The 19545-nt window shown below is 36.4% G+C and overlaps 1 protein-coding gene across 10 annotated transcripts; it reads left to right on the top strand.

The window, feature by feature from the left end:
• Positions 1 to 4872: 4872 nt before the first annotated feature.
• scml4 (Scm polycomb group protein like 4) lies at positions 4873 to 15467 on the top strand. 10 transcript variants are annotated; one of them, XM_078943019.1, is made up of 7 exons: positions 4873 to 5123; positions 5881 to 5954; positions 7749 to 7945; positions 10120 to 10249; positions 11750 to 11947; positions 13425 to 13570; positions 14161 to 15467. In XM_078943019.1, exons 3-7 carry the CDS (start codon positions 7754 to 7756, stop codon positions 14281 to 14283), a joined length of 789 nt encoding a protein of 262 aa, XP_078799145.1. In that variant the 5' UTR covers positions 4873 to 5123; positions 5881 to 5954; positions 7749 to 7753; the 3' UTR covers positions 14284 to 15467. The 10 variants fall into 10 exon arrangements, with proteins under 10 accessions (XP_078799145.1, XP_078799146.1, XP_078799143.1 ...); XM_078943020.1 differs by lacking the exon at positions 5881 to 5954 and having other exon boundaries at positions 5023 to 5123; XM_078943017.1 differs by lacking the exon at positions 4873 to 5123 and having other exon boundaries at positions 5654 to 5954; positions 11795 to 11947.
• The last annotated feature ends 4078 nt before the right edge of the window (positions 15468 to 19545 follow it).

Here is a 19545-nt window from a genome sequence, read left to right as displayed (position 1 = left end):
GTGGCTTGTTTTGACTCTGGATAGGTTTGCAATAAATGTTGTTAAAGTGACAACGAATTCATGCATTTCATGAGCTTTCTGTTTTTAGGAGTTAAAACCTCTGCTGTTCAGACTTTCTGTATTTGTTGTACCAAAAGCCGAATGTTCCTGACCCCGGAGAAGCTTTATCTCCTGTTTCAATTTGTCATAGGACTTTGAATTTCTTGTAAACATTTTATGAATTAAGGATTAGCATATGTGTATTTCACAGTCTGGAGGATCTCTTTTGTGAAACTGTTTTAATGTTGACCACATGTAGATTTGGTCCATTTAGAGCTAAAGGCAAACATTAAATGGGTTCTACTTCTCTTGTAATTTTGACAGGTTGTAATTAGTTAGTAGTTTTTTTTCCAAGATGCACATGGACTATGAGGCATACCAATACATTTAAAATCATATTTTCAGATTATTTTTAATCTTGACAATAGATAGTTATAACACTTTGGCCCTATTTGAAAGAAATTGACCTTTTTAATCTCAACACAGACAAAGGTCATAAATTGTGCTTTAGGCCTGGATTTTTTTTGTATTAATTTTTATGGTCCTTTGAGACAAAATAGCTGTCAATTTTATGGCTGAAGTTAATTTGGATTTGGGGATTTTAAAGTAATCAAAACAACAATAAAACTAAACAAGACAACAGAAATATATATCTATACAGATATACATCAAGCTGAGGATGATTATCCATGAATTGATTGTAAAATGTCTACAAATATGCATACATTAATATTGTAAATTATTTTAAAATCATAAAAAGAGACATTTTCTTGTGTGCCTACAGAACATGACACACTGGAACTATTGCTTATTAAATACTTTAGTAAATACTAAAATTATTTTGTGCTTTTGTAGGGAAGAGGATTAGTGCCATGGAGAAAGAAAAAGAAAAAAAGGTCAGAAAATTCTGACTTTCGATCTCAGAATTCTGAGATTAAAATCAGAATTTTCTATGACCTTTTTTTTTCCCTTCTTCTTCTCCATGGCCCTAATCCTCTTCCGTACTTTTGCAAAACCATTTTATGCTTGGATCTAAAAGATTTGTTTGAATGTTTCATTCATGAATTCAAACTGATTTTTGTTTTTCCAAGTCCATTTTTGTCACTAAAACTCAGAATTACTTTCCACTTTTAGTTGATCAAAATACCTTCATAACTGACCTGTAAAACCAGGAGTGTGCACACTTTTGATTTTTCGGTCTAAAAAGGCTTCTAAGAGGAGGCGCCTGAAATGCAGGTAAATTATAACAATAGGATTATCAATTAAATTAATTCCAGTATTGGCGGAGGAGATCGTGAAGTTTAACATGCTGCAAATGGGCCCCTGGGCTATAGTTTGGCCAAGATCATGTGGTAAATAATTATATGTGCGCTCACGTCTCTGCGTTTCGGTACTGTCGGATATGCTTAGGTAGGCATGCACAATAATTATTATTATTTTTAGAAAAAATGGACTGACATGAAGATTTAGGGTTAATTGTGTTAAATTCCTGCAAGCATGTGCTGAAAAACAACATGACTAACTAAAAAAATAAACTTCTAATTTAAATTTTCTTTACTTTATGCCATTAAAACAAATTTAGGAAATTTTAACGTTCAAAACGGAATAAATTATCTTCAAGTTGCAATTGTATGTCATCGTATTTCGTTAATTGATGTCAAATATGATACAAATTACAAAAAAGGACACAATTTATGGATTTTGTATTTAAATCTTTTCACACAGGATATATTTTATAATATTAATAAATGAACAGCACACAATTTCTGCACTTTTTTTTCAGCTACAAATATTTTTGTTTGCAGATACAAATTTGAATTCCATCATTTTACAACCAAAATGGTCAAATAAAAACCGAGACATGACAAAATAAGACCATGTAGAATTCTTTAACTTAGAGAGAGAAAAATAAGTGGAGTTTAAAGACCTCAGTCCAGTATTCCTCTCTGGGCTTTAATGAAGGTGGCTTGACTGACTATTATGGGCAAGTCAGAGTTGACTGCCCACCATCCCCAAACATGAAGGTCCTCCTCTGTCAGAGGGTGTCTGGACTCAACAGTTTTTTTCTAATCCTCCCAGGAGTGGGAATCCCCTAACTGCATGATTTGCAAATTTGAGTTGCTATCCAATTTCTGTTTTCTCCGCTGTAACTTGAAGCCATTTGGAGAGTCAGTTTTTATTCAAATCTGTAGAGTTAGATAAGAGGAAATAGATGTTCAGACCGTTTACTCACATCAAGTAAAAGCAGGATTTGCTTCAAGACTGCCGTTCCATGAAGAGTTAAGTCAAAGTCCCTGTGCGAATTTTGTTCTTGACATTTGACCTGGGGGAGCAGTGAGCTGCAGACACAGTCCAACCCTGTAGGAGGCTTTGGGTCCCATTTATAGTCTCGACTGTGGATTTGAACCAACGACCGACCAGGGTGTTCACCCTCTTCCACTAGGCCACTGACTTGGAGGATCATCACTCATCCAGACCGACCACCCCGTTGACCTTTCTACTGCTTCCAGCTCAGTTCTGCAGTGCATTCCAGGAATTCTGACAGGCAAACCTTTCTTTTTATTCCCACTGTTTTTGGCAAAACTCAAAATTATAGTTTTAAACAAGCGTCTACTTTACAAGGTCAAACATGCTGAATATATTAACACGTTTCAAATATGCTCCTCGCATTTGCTCTTATTGCCCGAGGCACAAATTAACTTTTCATTTTCCCCCCAAAAAACTAATAATAATTCAAGAGAAAATGGCATAAGGCTGACAAAAATGTGGTTTGTTGCCTCAATGCAGTAGAGGGATATTTGTTTTATTGCTAATTTCTTTTTCATTAATTGACTTTATGTATATTATGTATATATTTGTGTATATTTTCTTTACATTTTTAATAGTGTACATGCAGAATGTATCATAAATACTTGTAGTTGTAAAAAACCCTGTTGGAAGAAATGTATTTCCAGCTTTTGTTTCTAAAATGTTTGCATAAAATCTGCATTTGAGCAAATTAGGGTTGCACTAAATTTCATCAAATGTGATGTTTTTTGGTCTTTTGACATTGCACATTCCATTTGGAGGACATTATTTGCATTCTATAATATTTTTTACAACTTCTAGCAATTTGAACTTCTCTTTTTAACTTAGTTTCTATTTCCTCTTAAAGCTTAGTGCCATTTTAGTGCTATTTTCGGGCAATTTTAATAGTTTTAGCTACTCTCAAAAACTAGGAACATGAAAGATTTTGTTGTTTTTATTTTCCATTTAAAACAATTAAATACATTATTCAAGTCATGTAAGGTTTTAGCTGCACCTGATTCTTTTTATTTAACTTAATCTGAAGAGAGAATTAGGCTAATTCAAAATACTTTTTACTTATTTTTCAGTCCAGAACGCGAGAAAAGCTTTTGGTCATTAACCTAATGATGGTGTTTTACTGTATAAGAGGATATTTTTTTACACAAACCAAAACAAATCAGCTTAAAATGTTTGCACAGTATCTACAACCCATGTCATAAACTTGGACCACGTCTTTTTGTTCCTGGCTGAACACCTTTTGACTTTTGTTGAAAGTAAAAATAAATGAATAAATTGACATTGTTTTGCGCCCTTATTATGTCATAATGATAAATGTTTAGGTTCAGGAGATGTTGCTCTCGTATTACAGTTTATTAGGGTGTTTATTCTTGCATTTCAGGACACACACTATAAAAAACACAGGGAATTTTCCCAATTTGGAATCATAAAACAGATAAAAATTTGATTTTATCTTTTCAGACACCAATTTTCTTTCAGCAAAGCAAGTATGCAGTTTGACCTATTTCACACAGGAGATCAAATGTGACAGAAAATAACACCTAAAACTTTTTATTTTATAAATTCAAAAACTTTTTGTCCACTCAAAGCAAAATTTGGAATAATTTTACTTTCATGTTGCATTAAATAAGCAATAACAAAACATTTAGGTGAACCAATAAATGGTACATGGCATATAATTATGGCCCTTTTGGTCAAAATATGCTGTTTTGGAAAAAGTTCCAGTATAACAAAAATAATTGCCATTATTTATTTTTACAGACTTGTATTTTAAATATTTTTAGAAATCAGTATAACAAGCTTAAACGTTCTGTTTTATTTCACAAGCTATATCTCAATCCCTCACTGATGCAGTGCTAGTGGAATTAAGCCAATAAAGTGTTAAGCCAATAAAGTGTTTACTCTAAGATTTCATCAAAGAAACATGGCCTGAGTAATGAGCTTCTTTCTTCTGATTATACAGAGCTATGAAACTATTTACGGCTAGAAATCATAGTGTGCCCTTTTAAGAAGACTTGAAACTGTCGTCGGAGAGGATTATTCTAAATTTCCTGGGGAGAAAACAAGCAGAGCCCCTGGTGTAGATGTTGGCAGTGACTAATGTACTTTTGCTCTGCGTACAGAATAGGGCGATGGCTCTTGAAAGCTTCCCTCTGTTCCCACCTGACTTGCTTTTCATTCCGCCTTAAGCCTTGTCAGTTAACTTTCATCAGTCAATCCAGAATCCTGAAGGACCAATGTCACTTTGAACCCAAACAGATCATTAGGAAACCACCATTCATTCTTCCATTTAGCCTCTGCTTTGTGACTGTGACCTCTTCTGCTTTAATTACAACCCACCATTTTTTTCCAAGGTCATTGTTTCTTGTTTACAGGAACTTGTTCTATTCCAGAAGGCAAATTCTTTAAATTAATTAAGAAGGTCTTTAATAATGAAAAAGTGTTTGCAACTCCTTTTAAAACAGTGTGTTATTATTGCTCCTCGTCCTTCTGCCTGCATTAAAGAGTGATTTTGGTTTCCTGCTGCAGAGTGATGTGTCCCACCCATCTCTTTATGGCTGTGTGAGGGCATGACACTGCAAGGAGGACGGGATTTTTTCTTCAGATTCTCCTTCACCTTCTGACACCTGGCTGTGTCCTCGCGTCCTCAGCAAGGGTCTGCGTCTGCATCGCAGCAACCACAGAGGGCGGAGCTGCTGGCAGCTGGTCGACACGCAGACACAGACAAATCCACCTCAGGCAGAGACTCAGGAACCAAAAAGCTGATATCTGCACACAAAGTATGGGTTTTTATTTTTATGTAATTCTGTAAAAAGTATATGTCTCTTTACTAAAATAGAATTAGGGCTGCTTCAAAAGCTGAAAAACATCTTTATTTATATGTTCAGAAGTCAGTTTATCAAGTGTTCCCTACATAACCCACCAATGAAAGAACGAACACTTCTCACCTTTCTTTGTGGTTTGAATAGTGTAGTTAGAGCCCCCAGTGTGTTAAGTGGGCCTGTTTAATACTCACATACTGTTTACGTGTTTATTTATTCCCACTTTGTCACATGACTCTGGCGCAGGATTTCACTGTCTGTTGCCATGGTGACGTCCTGCCGTTGCTGTAAATAAATTCAGAGGGGACAGTGTAGCATCAATTACGAAAGCCATGCAAATGCATACACGCATTTATCCACTCTGCATTTAAGTACATTTTAAGAATTTGGAGGGACAAAAATGTTTAAAAAAAATTGAGCATATTAAGTAAATATAAAGAATGAAAGAAGTAGACTTTTTTGTGATGAGCAGGTTTGCAGATTGGGGAGGCATTAACATAAATCTTTAGAGCTGTTTCTTTTCTGCATGGGTAAAAACTGTGAAATCCAGCGGCCCTGAAGCTAGTGATTAAGAAATGTTAACCACTACGGATTGCTTCATTTCTGGGGCTGTTAAACTTGCAGCTTTCAAACACCTTCAGATAGAAAGACAAGGTGCCTTAAACATATTAAGCCATAAACAAATAAGGCTTCTCTCTCAAATGTTTTGTTTCAGTTTGCAGTGCACTGGTGCAAAAATCTCCCCTTCCTCTGCCAAAGCTGCTGCTCAACACCCCCCATCCCTGTTAAGTAAGAGATGATTATCAATGCTCTCTGTCTTCTGTATGAATTATGATGCTTTGTAATGGGGCAGGACTGATTGAGGAGGAACATCAGCTTTAATCTCACATGTGTAATTGCATTTATGATTTATGGGCCCCCTCCACCTCCATGGTGAACTTGCACACCTCTTCCATTGTGGTCAGTGTATGATGCCTCATTGTCTTGACCTGATCACAGTTTTTATGATCATGTGTTTCGAAGAAGGACATCAACAGTCCCAGTTAGTGCTCACGAACAATCAAATCTTGACAAATCTGCACGCTGACGAATCTGTCCTTTCAAAAGGTTAAACCGGGTTTAGATTCAGTAGAAAAACCACCAAAGGGGTTTTGAATGGGAATCAGAAAATGCATGACCAATCAATATGTGGGGAAGGGGGGGAAAGTGGATATTTGCCACTTGGGAAAGCAAATAGACACACTCTTTTTCACTTTAAAAACTTGAAACTCCAAGGAATAGAATAGAATAGAATAGAATAGAATAGAATAGAATAGAATAGAATAGAATAGAATAGAATAGAATTCTGGCCTTTTCTTTGGGTCCTCTGTATTTATGCCTTCATGTATAATATTAAAAAGCATTAAAATTCTTACAGTATTAAAAACAATAAAACATAACATTTATTTAAATATCAACCCCCTTTTTCCTTCACTAAAAAAATTTAAAGCAGATTGCAGATTATAACTCAAACTATTTTTCAAAGGAAAGGAGAAACCCCCAGCAGCAGCCACTGTAATTACATTACATCCACACACTTCTACGGACACAGACATCGCTTTGAGCCCAGCACGTCTGCCGGCTGCCGCGGGATGTTAGAGGCACGTTGCTATGGCAACTGAAAGGGGACACACAGGAAGAGGGGGTTAGGGGAACAGAGCCGGGGAGGAGGGGGGTTGGGTATGAGATTGAGGAAGAGAGGCGAGCTTGCAGAGTTGCCGGTGCTTTGACAGGGAGCAGCAGCAGCAGCAGGCGCCGGTACAGCATCTGGGAAGCGGCAGCCGGGGCAAAAAGGGGCTAAGCTGTGTCCATGGTAGGTGCTGGCAGAAGATGATCGGAGGCCATAGGAGCTGATTCTGCATCGGAATGAGAAAATGGTTAAAAGGCTTCATGCATATTCACGTGGTGTGTGCAGAATGTCTCAGTTCCTGTTGTTCTTTTGATGACAAATGCTGAGTTTTCAAAAAGGATTTTTTTTAACTCATTTTATGTGGGTCCTTGTTAGATTGTTTTTTTTTTTCGCAGAATGATGTGTTTACATTTTTTTCATGAATTTATTTAAAAGCAGAAAAAAGCTTAATATTTAGATGCATTGACAAGTTATTGTGCTCATGTTGTTTACAATGTTGTACAGTGATTAACGTGGTGACTTACAAGCCGTCAGGGTGAGAGAAACATTTGTGTGCGCGTGTGTGTGTGACAGCAGGCTATTGTCTGACTGCGTATGTTGCAGGTCTGCATGTTTCACTTTTATTTCCTCTGTGTGTGTTCATGAATGTGTGAGGCTTTGTCTCTCTCTTACGATATTTATTGCAATCTTTGCAGCCGGAGAGGGGGAGGGGTGTGAATGAGTACAGGGCTTTCTGTGGCTTTGTTTGTACTATTTCCTATCATTTCTGTGCATATGAGAGACCTTATGTGGTGTGCTTTTTAAGGTCTCCTCTCACGTACAGCTAAGTTTCAGCCTCAGCTTTGAGTTGGAGTGTGCTTTCAGAAGGTGCCACTTCCTACTTTCAGTTTAGATTCCAGAATTGTCTCCATCAGGTCGGATGAACCAGTTGTCTACCAGCCTGGAGATGCAGACTTCCAATCTTGGCTCTCAGTTCATGGCAGGGGCCCAGGACAAAGTACCTGCCAGGAAAAGAGGAAGGCCCCCCACCCGCAAGCTGGAGTTTCTCTATCCTGATTCCCTGTCATCCTTTAAGGTCCCAAAGAAAAGAGGCAGAAAACCTGGCTTTAAGGTTAGTCAGCTGCACTGATTTTGATTTAAATCAATTTATACCACGGGAGATTAAATTTAGACAGTGCACTAAGAGATACACAACTTTCATCTGTTGGTGTTTCCACGCAAAGTTAGAATGAGATACTAGCATACAATCAGAGTAAAACATATCATCATGAAGGGGATTTTCTTTTGGTACTAAAACATTTGAAAACAGAAGACTTCATTTTTAAGAGCATTCAGGAACTGCAGGTTTTTGATGTTGTTAATATGTTCTTGTTGCATTTTTCTGATCATGGAGGACATATGTTAGGAAAATCACTCTGAAAATTGCATTTTTGAGTGTTTCTTTGTTCAAATCGTTGTGAATTAGGAGCAGATGAAAAAAATGTTGTTAGAAAAAGCTTGTAGTTTCTTGTAGAAGCTACAACACCAGGCCGCGGGCTCCCTGCTACACTCAGTTCTGATGCATCCTCTTACAGACAATGTACGTCTTCGTTATCCTCGTCCAAGCTGGCATCTGCTCAAATATTGCACATCATTTTTGTTGCACCAGTAATGTTAGCTTGCAGGAGAGCATGTAAACAGAGGGATGACGGGAAGTGGGGGCAGGCTTACTCCATGCCTCCAGTTCAAATGATGATCTGAGAGGGTCTTTGAGCATATTTTTTGAATTTTTATCTTTTGCCAATTCTATATCAGATTCTGTCTTTAAGTCTTTCCAATAGAATATAATCGTTTTTTTTTCCTGAGCTGTTCTTTGCTTTCTTTTCTGTCAGTCAGCCCAGTATGTGTGTCATATCAAATATATCATAACTGTAAGTTTGGACCAATAGAAAATGTGAAAAACACCTTGAAACAGTCTGCATGTGTTGGTAAAATCCTGAAAGGAGTTTCCTTATTCTTGTCTTTTCTATTCTCTGTTTTGTATTACTTTGTGTTAAAAGGTGAATCAGAAACATACTTGATATTATTTTTAATTGTATTGATTTATTGGAGAAATATTTATTACTTTTCTAGCTCTCATAGATGTCAATTAATAAGAAATGCCCAGACTAAATCTTCTATCAGTGCAAATTATAAGGCGTTATAGGAGAGTTTCTTCTGTTTTAAGCAGAAGTTACTTCATAACGGTTCAGAACTAGAGGAGACAGATCCTTCCAGGCTGTCGCTCCCAAACTCTGGAATGAACTTCCATTTTCCCTACCTTCCCTGGACTCTGTGAATTATTTTAGAAGTCAACTAAAAACTTTTTATTTTTCCAAAGCATTTTAACTGAAACTGCTTTTATTGGGCTTGAGATGATTGTTTTACGTGGTTAATGCTTTTTATCTTTTATGTTTTTTATATGTGTATATATATACATATTTTAACCTGTGAAGCACCTTGTGACTTTTGTCTGTGAAAGGTGCTATACAAATAAAATTTACTTACTTACTTACTTACTAAATTTCAGAATTGCTTGGATCAGTATTAAAGATTCTTTGAAAAATCATAAACAACCTGATGGAATGATGAGATGAATGTCATTTAGGCTGACAGTTTTTTTTGTGTGTCACACTTTGTTTACTAACTAAGACAAATTAGACTGAAATAAACTCATCCCCCTTATGTGGCATCAGACAGTGTTAAAACCAGCACTACATATTTAATAGGGCTAACAGTTCAGACTTAGTGAAGAAAACAAAAACAGATTTTAGACACAAAATAAAAACTAAAAAGACATAAAAGTCAACCTAGTCCAGCTGACCTTCTCAATGTCCTTTTTTAAAAATATTTTTTTTGTGCTTGTTTTATGTTTGATATAGTTTTAGATAAAAATGAGGATGAATACAGGCAATATACTACATGCAAATCCTAATTATCTTAAATATTCAGGGCTCAGTTATGGCACAAAGAGTGGCTTTAAAGGTCAGAACCGGGTTAATCCTGACTCACAGCCTGGAGACAATGCAGATTTACATCATGTCTGGTTAATATGTGGCTCATTTCAACAGCCTGAAAACGTAATCAAATACTGAGCTGTCAAAGCAAAAAGTGAACAAAAGAGAAACGACTTTTATTTGACTAAATGTTCATCTCTTTCCTTGGTTTCTGTCTGATGGTTTCACTGGCATGCCTCTTTTATATGTTTGAAAATGAGTGTTAAAACAGCATATGGAACACTGATTTTGAGTATCTGTTTCTGTGCAGCTGAAGCCCAGGATGGTGATGTCACCATTGGCCAACTCTGCCCCCAGCAGTACACCAGAACCTGAGACTGGCTCTATCCCCCATGATGCTGCTATCATCCCTCACTCTGCTGCACCGCAGGCCCTCACAGGTGAAACACTCAGGGATATAAACTCTCACAAGCTTTCCTTTTAGGAGTATTCTAAAATATATAAATATAAAGCAATGATGGGAAAATAAGATAGAAGGGGGATAGGATGATTAAAAAGCAGACATGATCCCCTTAAAAGTGAGATTTCTGTTTTGCACTCAGTTAGCTGGGAAACTCAATAACCACTGAGCTTTTAAAGCAGAAATCTGTCTTTACAAGAATTCTTCTTTGATCTTCACGTGCACTGCTGTCTGGTTTTCCATGTGTAACTTCAAACAGTGGTGATGCAGTTACGTGCAGAAAAAATACCTCAAGTGAAATGAAGATTTGCATGCCACAAACAACCGCTTACAGCACAAACACATTATTCTCCCCTTTATTTTTTATTTTTTTCTTGATCTGTTCTGTGAGTTCCAAAACATTTTTGCCTTGCCTTCAGTGCACTTTAATTAAAGAGACAGAATAGGACTTTTATGATGAAAGAGTTTGATATGCGTGCATGTGCAGTGAGCTTCCTGTGGTGCAAACATAGGCTGGTTTTAAATCATTTCAAGGGTGTAATGAAGAAGCATTTTGAAAAAGTTCCTTTATTTTCTTCTGTAAATTTTTTGTAGTTTTTTTAAGTTTGCAATGTTTAGTTTTGAATGTATTATTTCAAAATAAAATTAGATTTAAAGAGGTAGATACAGATTCAACAGCCTCCATTCCCTGCCCTCACTGTCCCAGAACCTTTCGTGCGCAGATAGGACTGACTAACCATCTGCGCACCCACGCTCCCTGACCATCTTAGATGGTCCTCATCGATTACGATGGACGAACGATGACGATTTCAAAATAAAATTAGATTTAAAGAAGTAGATACATGCATATTGCAACAGACTCCATGTGCAGTGGTTGTATATTTGCCTACATATACAGTACATCTTACAAAAAACAGAAATGAATTTTTAACATTTGGTTCAGAGTAGCATGGAAAAAAGTTAAAAACAGCTGCGTAGTGTTGTTATATCTTAAAATCTATCTGCAAACAAATCCAGTAAGTAGTCTAAGGAAACCAATTGAGGGAATTCCATGTCTATTTTTCATCCTTTTAATATGCATATTATTGCATGCTAAGGTTTTTTATTTTATTTTGCTTAATCAAGGATCAGCCATTGTAGTTTGGCTTTGGACACTGCCACAATTCTTAAAAAGCTATGATCGTGTGAAAGGTGAAAGACAAAATAATTATCCTTTGAGGGGGACAGATGGTGCATCCCATAATCCAGTATCCTTAAAAGTAGCATTCATGTTTCCCAACAGATGCTCAAATGGTGGTAAAAGTTGTAAATCAAGTCTTTGTAAAATGTGAAAAAAAAAAAACAAATTCATGTTGAAGATTATATATAGGCCTATTGCAGTCACAAAGATGTGCACATGAACTTCTGGACTGGCTCTGTCATGATGAGAAATGTTGTCTCTGAGGATGAGTGATGCCACATTCTTTTCTTTCTCCCTCAGCAGAGACACCGATGCCTGATGATTTCACGTGTGACCCCCTTGCAGACTCTAAGCGCTACGCCGTAGATCCCAGTGACTCTGCCTTCAAGGTTATGACATCCCAGTACCAAACTAAGCGTCCCTATGGTTACCGTCCTTCACCGGGTGTGCGCAGACAAGTGTCGAGCCCGGCTAGTTTTCAGGACGGAAATAGAAACGGTGAGTTTCTTTTCTCCTTCAAAAAACAGGAGAAAAATGTGTCCTACTAAGAATCCAAATCAAAACTTTATTTATAAAGTACTTTTCTTACATTGATAACGCTTTATGGGGAAAAAAAAACATTTAAACTTGAAAAAAAACAACCTTCACATAAAATATAAAACAAATCATAAACCCCCCACAATGCCCTTACCCCACATTGGGAAATGGCATACAAATAAGGAAAGGAGTAGAAATTTGGCTTGATGCTGAAGTGATGAAATTATATTATTAGGATCTGTGCGACCGCAAAAGTCATTACAGAGGACATCACTACAGGATTCCCCCCAACCAAAGCAAGCAGCCAGACTGGTAATAACCCTGATCACTGAAAACGTTCAGGTACTACAGTGTAAGAACCCCATGAGGAAGTTCAAAGAAAATAAAAAAAAAAAATTACACAAAGGTTAAAATAAAGGTTAAATAAACTTTAAATCAACACTAAAAGTAGACGCAAATTATTTCATAAATATGAAATTAATAAGACAATAGTAACAGTAAGAAAATGATGGATAAATCAAATGTATAAATTATATTCATTTCAAAATTTAAGCTAAAAGCCAGATTAAAAATGTCGGACTTGAGCCTTCTTTTAAAAATATGGACGGTCTCTGCAGCCTTCGGGAAGACAGGGAATGACTGAATGAGGCCTTGTTGTATGTTTTGGTTCTAACTTTAGGAATAACTGAAAGGCGGATAGCAGAAGGGTTTGCAATGACTCATTCTGTAAAATCATATCAGATAAATATAACCTCAAAAAACATTTATAAACAGCTATAAGCACCTTTTTTTAGGAGAAAGTTTCTTCAGAGTAGCAGTAATTCATTGGAAATTTGTCTAAGTTGGAGTCTGTGCTGAGCACATGTCCTCCTTCCTGAGAGTACTCTGTTTACACTCTCTCCCAGTACCTTATAGCCCTTTACAATCCCAACATCTTATACCTGAGCTATCCAGCTGTACAGTTTGGAGCCAGATACAAGCTCAGCAGAAGGAAACAAAGACGTACAAGGATCTAGCTGTCCTCAAGATGCTGGAGCAGGGATCTTGTGGCCCAGCCAACATGTATTCGACGTCACAAATATGCTCTTTTTCAAACAGCATTTTTTCGTCTGCTCCTGATTTACAACAATTTGAATAGTTACTTAAAGCTTAATTTTCTTCAAAGACGTCCTACATGATCAAAAAAATGCCACAATAACATGTTAAAAAAACACCATTAACACAATTTACATCAGAGTGGGTCTTTAAATAATTGTTTTATCAGTTAAGAAAAGTAACCACTTTTTTTTCCATCATCTTTTCTCCAAATCGAAATCTAGATTTTTTTTGGGGTAATGTTCTACCTGCCACAAAAAAATCAAATTACAAATTTGCAGCTTGTTTGTTGACAGTTTTTCTTTGACTAAAAATAGTGTTTTTCACTCTTTCGCACTAAAAGTCTACAGCACGATGCCAGACAGCGGAGAAGGCAAGCGTCACATTGATCAAGATCCGTCCAGCTGGGGTGTAGAAGAGGTGGTTTCCTTCATCAAAGAAGCTGACCCGCAAGCCTTGGCACCCCACGCCGACACTTTCAGGAAGCATGTGAGTTCAGGCTTCGTGATTCTATAGTATCCTAAACATTTTTATGCATCAACCATCTTAGTCTGTGCTGAGAGTGTTGTGGGCCTAAATTGATATTTTAAGATCATGACTTTTTTTATTTTATTAAAAATAAATTATTTCAACTATATGTATGAAAATGAAAAAGCTCATAGTGACAAGAGACTGGCTGGATCTTTTCTCTTGAGGGTAAATTTTGTATAAAAGCAGAATAAAATGTCACACATTGAGGTAGATGATGGCTTGACAGCAATCTGAGCTGTTAACAGAAATTTAAACAGTAGCCTCAGTCATAATGCTGCCTGTACTTGTTTAAACAGATAGTTTGAAAGGAGATGTCAGTTTAGGTGGTGATAATTTGATATATAAGCAAAGGAGAGTGCTGCACATAATCTATCTTGCCCAAGTAGATTGTGACTTGTTCCTCTCATGTAAAAACAAGCCTGAAATAAAATTGCAGTTGGTCCTCTTTGTTGCTGTTTTTGTTATTTTTTACAACAGAATCTTGTTTTTCCATGAAATGTTACATGTGCATTTAAATGAGGCCGTACCAATGTTTTTCTGTTTTCCAGGAAATAGATGGAGACGCCTTGCTGCTGCTGAAAAGTGAGATGATGATGAAGTATCTGGGATTGAAGCTAGGACCAGCCCTCAAACTTTGCTACCACATTGATAAGCTGAAGCAGAGTCGGTAGTGATATATTCACGTTGATGGCCAAACTCTCATAAATGAAGCCTGGAGTCTCTGTATGCAGGCTTTTCCTAAATCCAAAACCTCATTTTGTATCAGGACAATTTCAAGCTTTTTTTATGTTCACATTTCTTAAAATATCTGAGTGAATTTATATTGTAAATAGAAGGACTGCGTACCATGGACAGCTGTGTAACTTGACTTATCAGTAGCATTAAATCGATCATAATCACATCACCATGTTGGAACGCAAGTGTAACCTACAGGGATGCAAAACGTTAAAGGTGCTTTATCTCAGTATCAGATTTTAACATGAAATGTATCTCGTTGCTGCTTTTTCAGGATTATTTCTGACGTGAATTGTTACAAACAATGTTTTTTTAATAGGATAAAATTGAAATCGTTTGACTGTAACCAACCTCTTTTCTTGGTTAGTTTTAGTATTACCAGGATCCTTACGTGTTTTTTTTATTATTCCTGCTGATTTTTGTATTTTTTTTTGTCTCATAATTACATTTAATGAGATCATTTGAACATTTTTAGAAAAAAGTTGTATAGTTATGTGTGGGATGTCATTCCAAACAAGAAATGTATAGATTGGAAAAGGTTTCAGCCTTTTACCACAAACCACTGCAGAAAATGTTTCACTGGTAAGTTTTGTGGTCACACGAGACTCAAAATGACAGGAAGGAAAAGAGACGCCTTGTTGCAAGTTACTTTGCAGAAGGCTTTGCATCACTTGTGCAAAAAAAGAAAAACACTTTTTAAAACTTTCTCAAGATGGTGCTCCCTGAAAAACACACCACCACTACAACCTCAGCCTTTGATGAATGTAGCCTAATCTTTTTTTTCTTCACACTATCTTTCATCAGTTTCACCTCTTTCTGTTTACATTGTTCAAATGCAATATCTATATATATTTCAATGCAATTGTAAATGTTTCTTTTCAAGTGTGTAAAAAAAGAAAGATCAACTTATAATGTAAAATTTGCCACGCTGTTGTGTCCTCCTAGAGTTAAAACTTGCATAAAAGTTTTCTCCAAAAGTTCTTTATATACATCATCATATTTTCAGTCATCAAAGCCAGTAGTTGAAGACAAAAAAATGTGGGTTAACGTGTAATTTTCCTTTCTTTGATTTTGGGGGTTGCAGGGTTTTTGAATTAAACATGGATGTTGACATTTGAAATATGTTTTGTTATTATTATTATTATTTTTTTTATGATCTCTCATAGACCATGTTACAGACTCTTACTTTGAAGGTGACGAGATTCACGTGGAGTCTCGCGTGAGGACGGATGTTTACTTTCTGTTGCAAGCGCGTGCAGCTGCTGTAGAGGTGAACATGGCAGACGTTTCTGAGAGGACGCTCCAAGTCGCGGTGTTGGTCTCCTTCGCCGTTGGCTTCTTGTCCGGCTGGCAGGCGAACCGAATGAGGAGAAGGTTTCTAGACTGGAGGAAGAAGCGTCTGCAAGATAAACTCCATGAAACACAGAAGAAGCTTGACTTAGCTTGATGGTAATTTAACCAGTCCAGACAGACACAGTTTATCCTTCTTTTACGTGTAAACGTGAACACTCACACATATACGTAAGGGAAAGAGTTGGTTATTCTTTGGTAACATTTTCTAATTGAAACAATACTTCTTATACGATTAGCAAACCGATTTATTGCATGTTTAAATATTGATCCTAGTAAGGAACATATCTTAGGAATGTGGGTCCCGCCCATTGAATGTATGTCAGTGGTTCAGCCCACGCAGCATTTTGCCATAGCTTCTTTGTTTAGAGGACGGCTACTAGATTGCTTTTACTACCAATTTTTTGGGAGCTTTTGGCTCCATAAATGCATGATGATCCCTCTACAAATATTTCACAATTTAGGAGTGACATAAAGAAACCCTTTTTAGAACACAAGATTGTCAAGAAGAATTGTTTAAGCACGAATAAATTCATATTTTTTTGCTCTGCTTACATCATTTTTAAGACGTGTCTGCATTCTCCATGTGCTAAATCAAATCTTTTTTTTAAAACTCCAGGTGGAGGGAACTCTGCTCTTTATAATGCTGGATCATGAATGGACTACATTGGATCTTGGTGCCCACAACCTCCATATCGTTCACATCTGGACTGTTCTGGCCTATGGACTTTAAAAAGAAAGTTTTATTTCTCCCACCTCCATTTATATCATGTGGACAAATGTTGGTGTTTATTTTCTCTTGTTTCTGTTCTGACCTGCCTTATTCATTTGTGGATTTTAACACTTTAATCGTCTTATCTGTTAGTGTTTCAATGCATGTTGTTATTAAAGCTTTTACAGTTATTTGCAGATTTTAGAGTATTTTGTTTAAAACAGTGGCGCCATCTACTGGTAGAGAGGAAAAAATACAACTTAGAAATTTACTCGTTTAAGAAGAAGTTTTTTTTGTCCCAAGGAGCCTTTTGATGTTGTGATAAACACACTATTTTTCTATTTTATCAAAGTGAGCTGACAGTGTACAGTTTTGCTTTTCCTCCACTACAATGTCTTTTTTTCCTCACAGAAACTTTTGACACCTAGAAACATTCTCAAATTTGAGAGGAATTGACTTGCTAAGTAAGGATTTATGTGTGTTGATTTAAACTTTTTACAAAAGTGACACGGACACTTTTTTGTTGTTTTTTTTTTTTTTTGCAACAATGACAAAGAACCTTCATAAATTATATATATATAAAAAAAGAAAACTATTTGTATTTTAAGTCACAAATATACTTGGGCTACATTCTGAACATTTTAACTAAAAAGGGTAAAACAAAATAATTAAACAAAAAACTTTGAAAACCTTTACTTTCTGCATTTTTGGTATGTGTTGGTAGTCGAAACAGGTTTTTCTTTAAACACTGCTTTTAAGCTGAGAGGTCACTTTTATTTTGAAGAGTCGAAACGGATTCATTCTCTTCGTAAATGGATTATGTGTGTGCTGGATCTGAAAAGTCTGCTGGATCTGAAAAAATAAAATATATTTTTCACACACATTTGGCTGTTGTGCTGCATTCACTGACTAAATATGTGCAGGAAAATCAGGCAGCATACAAACTGCATTTACCGCAAGTGGCCCCTTCGGGTTTCCATATGAACGGCCCTGCTCTCTAGACTCGTTTAAACATGTAATCTGAGATAGACTTTTGAACATAATATACCTGTTTGAATCTCCTTCATCAACTAAAACACCAGGTAGTAAATAATTAGAACTTGTGTAACCATCAAATTGTGGTAAGTAAAATGTCATACCAGGCATAGGTGGTGCTGTTGCACTTCAGTAGGGCCTACTTCATTCTCCACAAAGCAAGGTTTGCCTCCAGCAATCCACTCACTGACTCAAATTAGATCCTGTGAGCAGATCTCTCTTTTTCATCATCACCAGTCAAGCGGCCCTATTACTGTGTCTCAACAAGCTTTCAACAAGACCTTAAAAAGTCCTATTTTCCTGTAGTACTCTGTCATGACTTAAGAGGTTACTAGAGGGGGGATCAGAGGGGGTTGAGTCTTGACTCATGCAAGAATATATAGATGTTTCAGCACATATATATATATTCAGCACAGTACTTGAGAAACTGTGCAGCAGTGTGAAATATGCCTGCATCAATGATGCTTCGGTACTAAAAGAAGAAAACGTAAAGGAAAAACAACTTGTAATGGTAACTTTTAATGACTTTAATTAGGTCTGCACTCTTAGTTTCAGTAATACTCCTTTTCATAACTTTGGTGAAAAAGTGTAATTAAAAAAACATGCAGGACTTTGAATGTATTGATTAGCCGGATTTGATTTTTTTCTTCTTATATATCTCATTACTGTAATCTCTGTTCCTAATGAAACCTTCATAAAATTCACAGATTAACTCTACAACCCAGTGAAAGGCATTGCCAGGTTTTGCAGTAGCAGAAGAAGACTGGCAGCTTTTTGGGAACTGAAAAGTAGAATTGTGTGTGACATGGGAGGGGAGGTCTGAATCTCTTTGTGTTTTGGATTCAAGACATTGTGCGGTTTTTCCTCCATGTCTCATGTTGTGGGGAAATTGTGATGAATGGCTTTCTACCATGTGTGTAGATTGTGATTGTGTATCCTCTGTTTATTCTTTAACAAGCTGCATGAAAGTGTGCAACATTGAGAGTGCCACCGTGCAGCTGCGAGGCATTTTCAAAGAAGGCGAGACAGTTTTGTGACTTGAAGAGATAATGTGAGGGAGAGAGAGTTCACACTGACTGCTGTGATTGATCTGATTTTTCCTAATTGGCATGAAGACCTCAGAGCGGGTGTCCTTCGTTTATGTTGAGTGTGCTGAGGGAGTGTCATGTTTAATAAGATCCCTGATTGGCTTTCTCGTTGTGTTATTGTGCCCTCCGGCTACTCAGGGAGGGCATCAAAAGGGGAAGAAAATAGTTTATAAAAGTGAATTGATGACAGAAAATAAAAAAAGGCTGGTATTGTGTTTTTAGTAAAAAGGAATAATAAGGAAATAGGGGTGTAACCATTCATTTTAACAACTATTCCATTCATATCAGAGTTTGTGGTTGCTTATCCAATTCATAGTCGATTTGGGTTCATTTATCTGATTCACTGACCTAAGATCAGTCCAGGACATCTTTAGCCAAAAGTTCAACCAGTGTGACTCAGCGATAACACCTGGTTACTGAACAGTGCAGGTGAACTTTTCTAGATTCTTTGTATTCCTTGCAAGATAATCAAGCGTGAATTAAATATGTGTACAAACAAGAATGAATGTCAGATCCATTCACATTTTTGATTCCTAAAGTTCAGCTTACTGTCATTTTTCCACATCAAAATATTCCAAAGGGAACATCATTTGGACATTCTACCAAACTGTTTGGTCACATTTCTTTGCTAAATTCAAAGTGAATTGAGCATTTTTTGCTGTCATGTGTGTTGTCCACAAAGCTGCACTTAGTCATTTTTACGTTATAGTAAAAACAAAAAAACGTTTTTTTTTAGTATTTTCTAAGTTTGATTATAATCAATTTATTTAATTTTAAAACTATTTTTATAATGGTATAGTTCAAATTGATTAGCAACTTGCCTCAGACAGATCTATCTGGTTGGACTGTAGGAATATAAATTGATTAATCAATTAAGTCAATTAATCAATAGACTCCGCAAATAAGGCAATTTAGTGGAAATTTTTAACATTAAACAAGATTCACTTATTTTCAAATGGACCTAAGGAGACAGTGAAGTTAAATGATAAATATATAACCTATAGTTTTGTTGT

Source organism: Oryzias latipes, chromosome 24, assembly GCF_053564925.1.
Source record: "Oryzias latipes strain Hd-rR chromosome 24, Olatipes_Hd-rR_3.1".
Lineage (NCBI taxonomy): Eukaryota > Metazoa > Chordata > Actinopteri > Beloniformes > Adrianichthyidae > Oryzias > Oryzias latipes.
The sequence above is the reverse complement of the archived record's forward strand: the minus strand, read 5'-3'. Positions and strand labels throughout refer to the sequence as shown.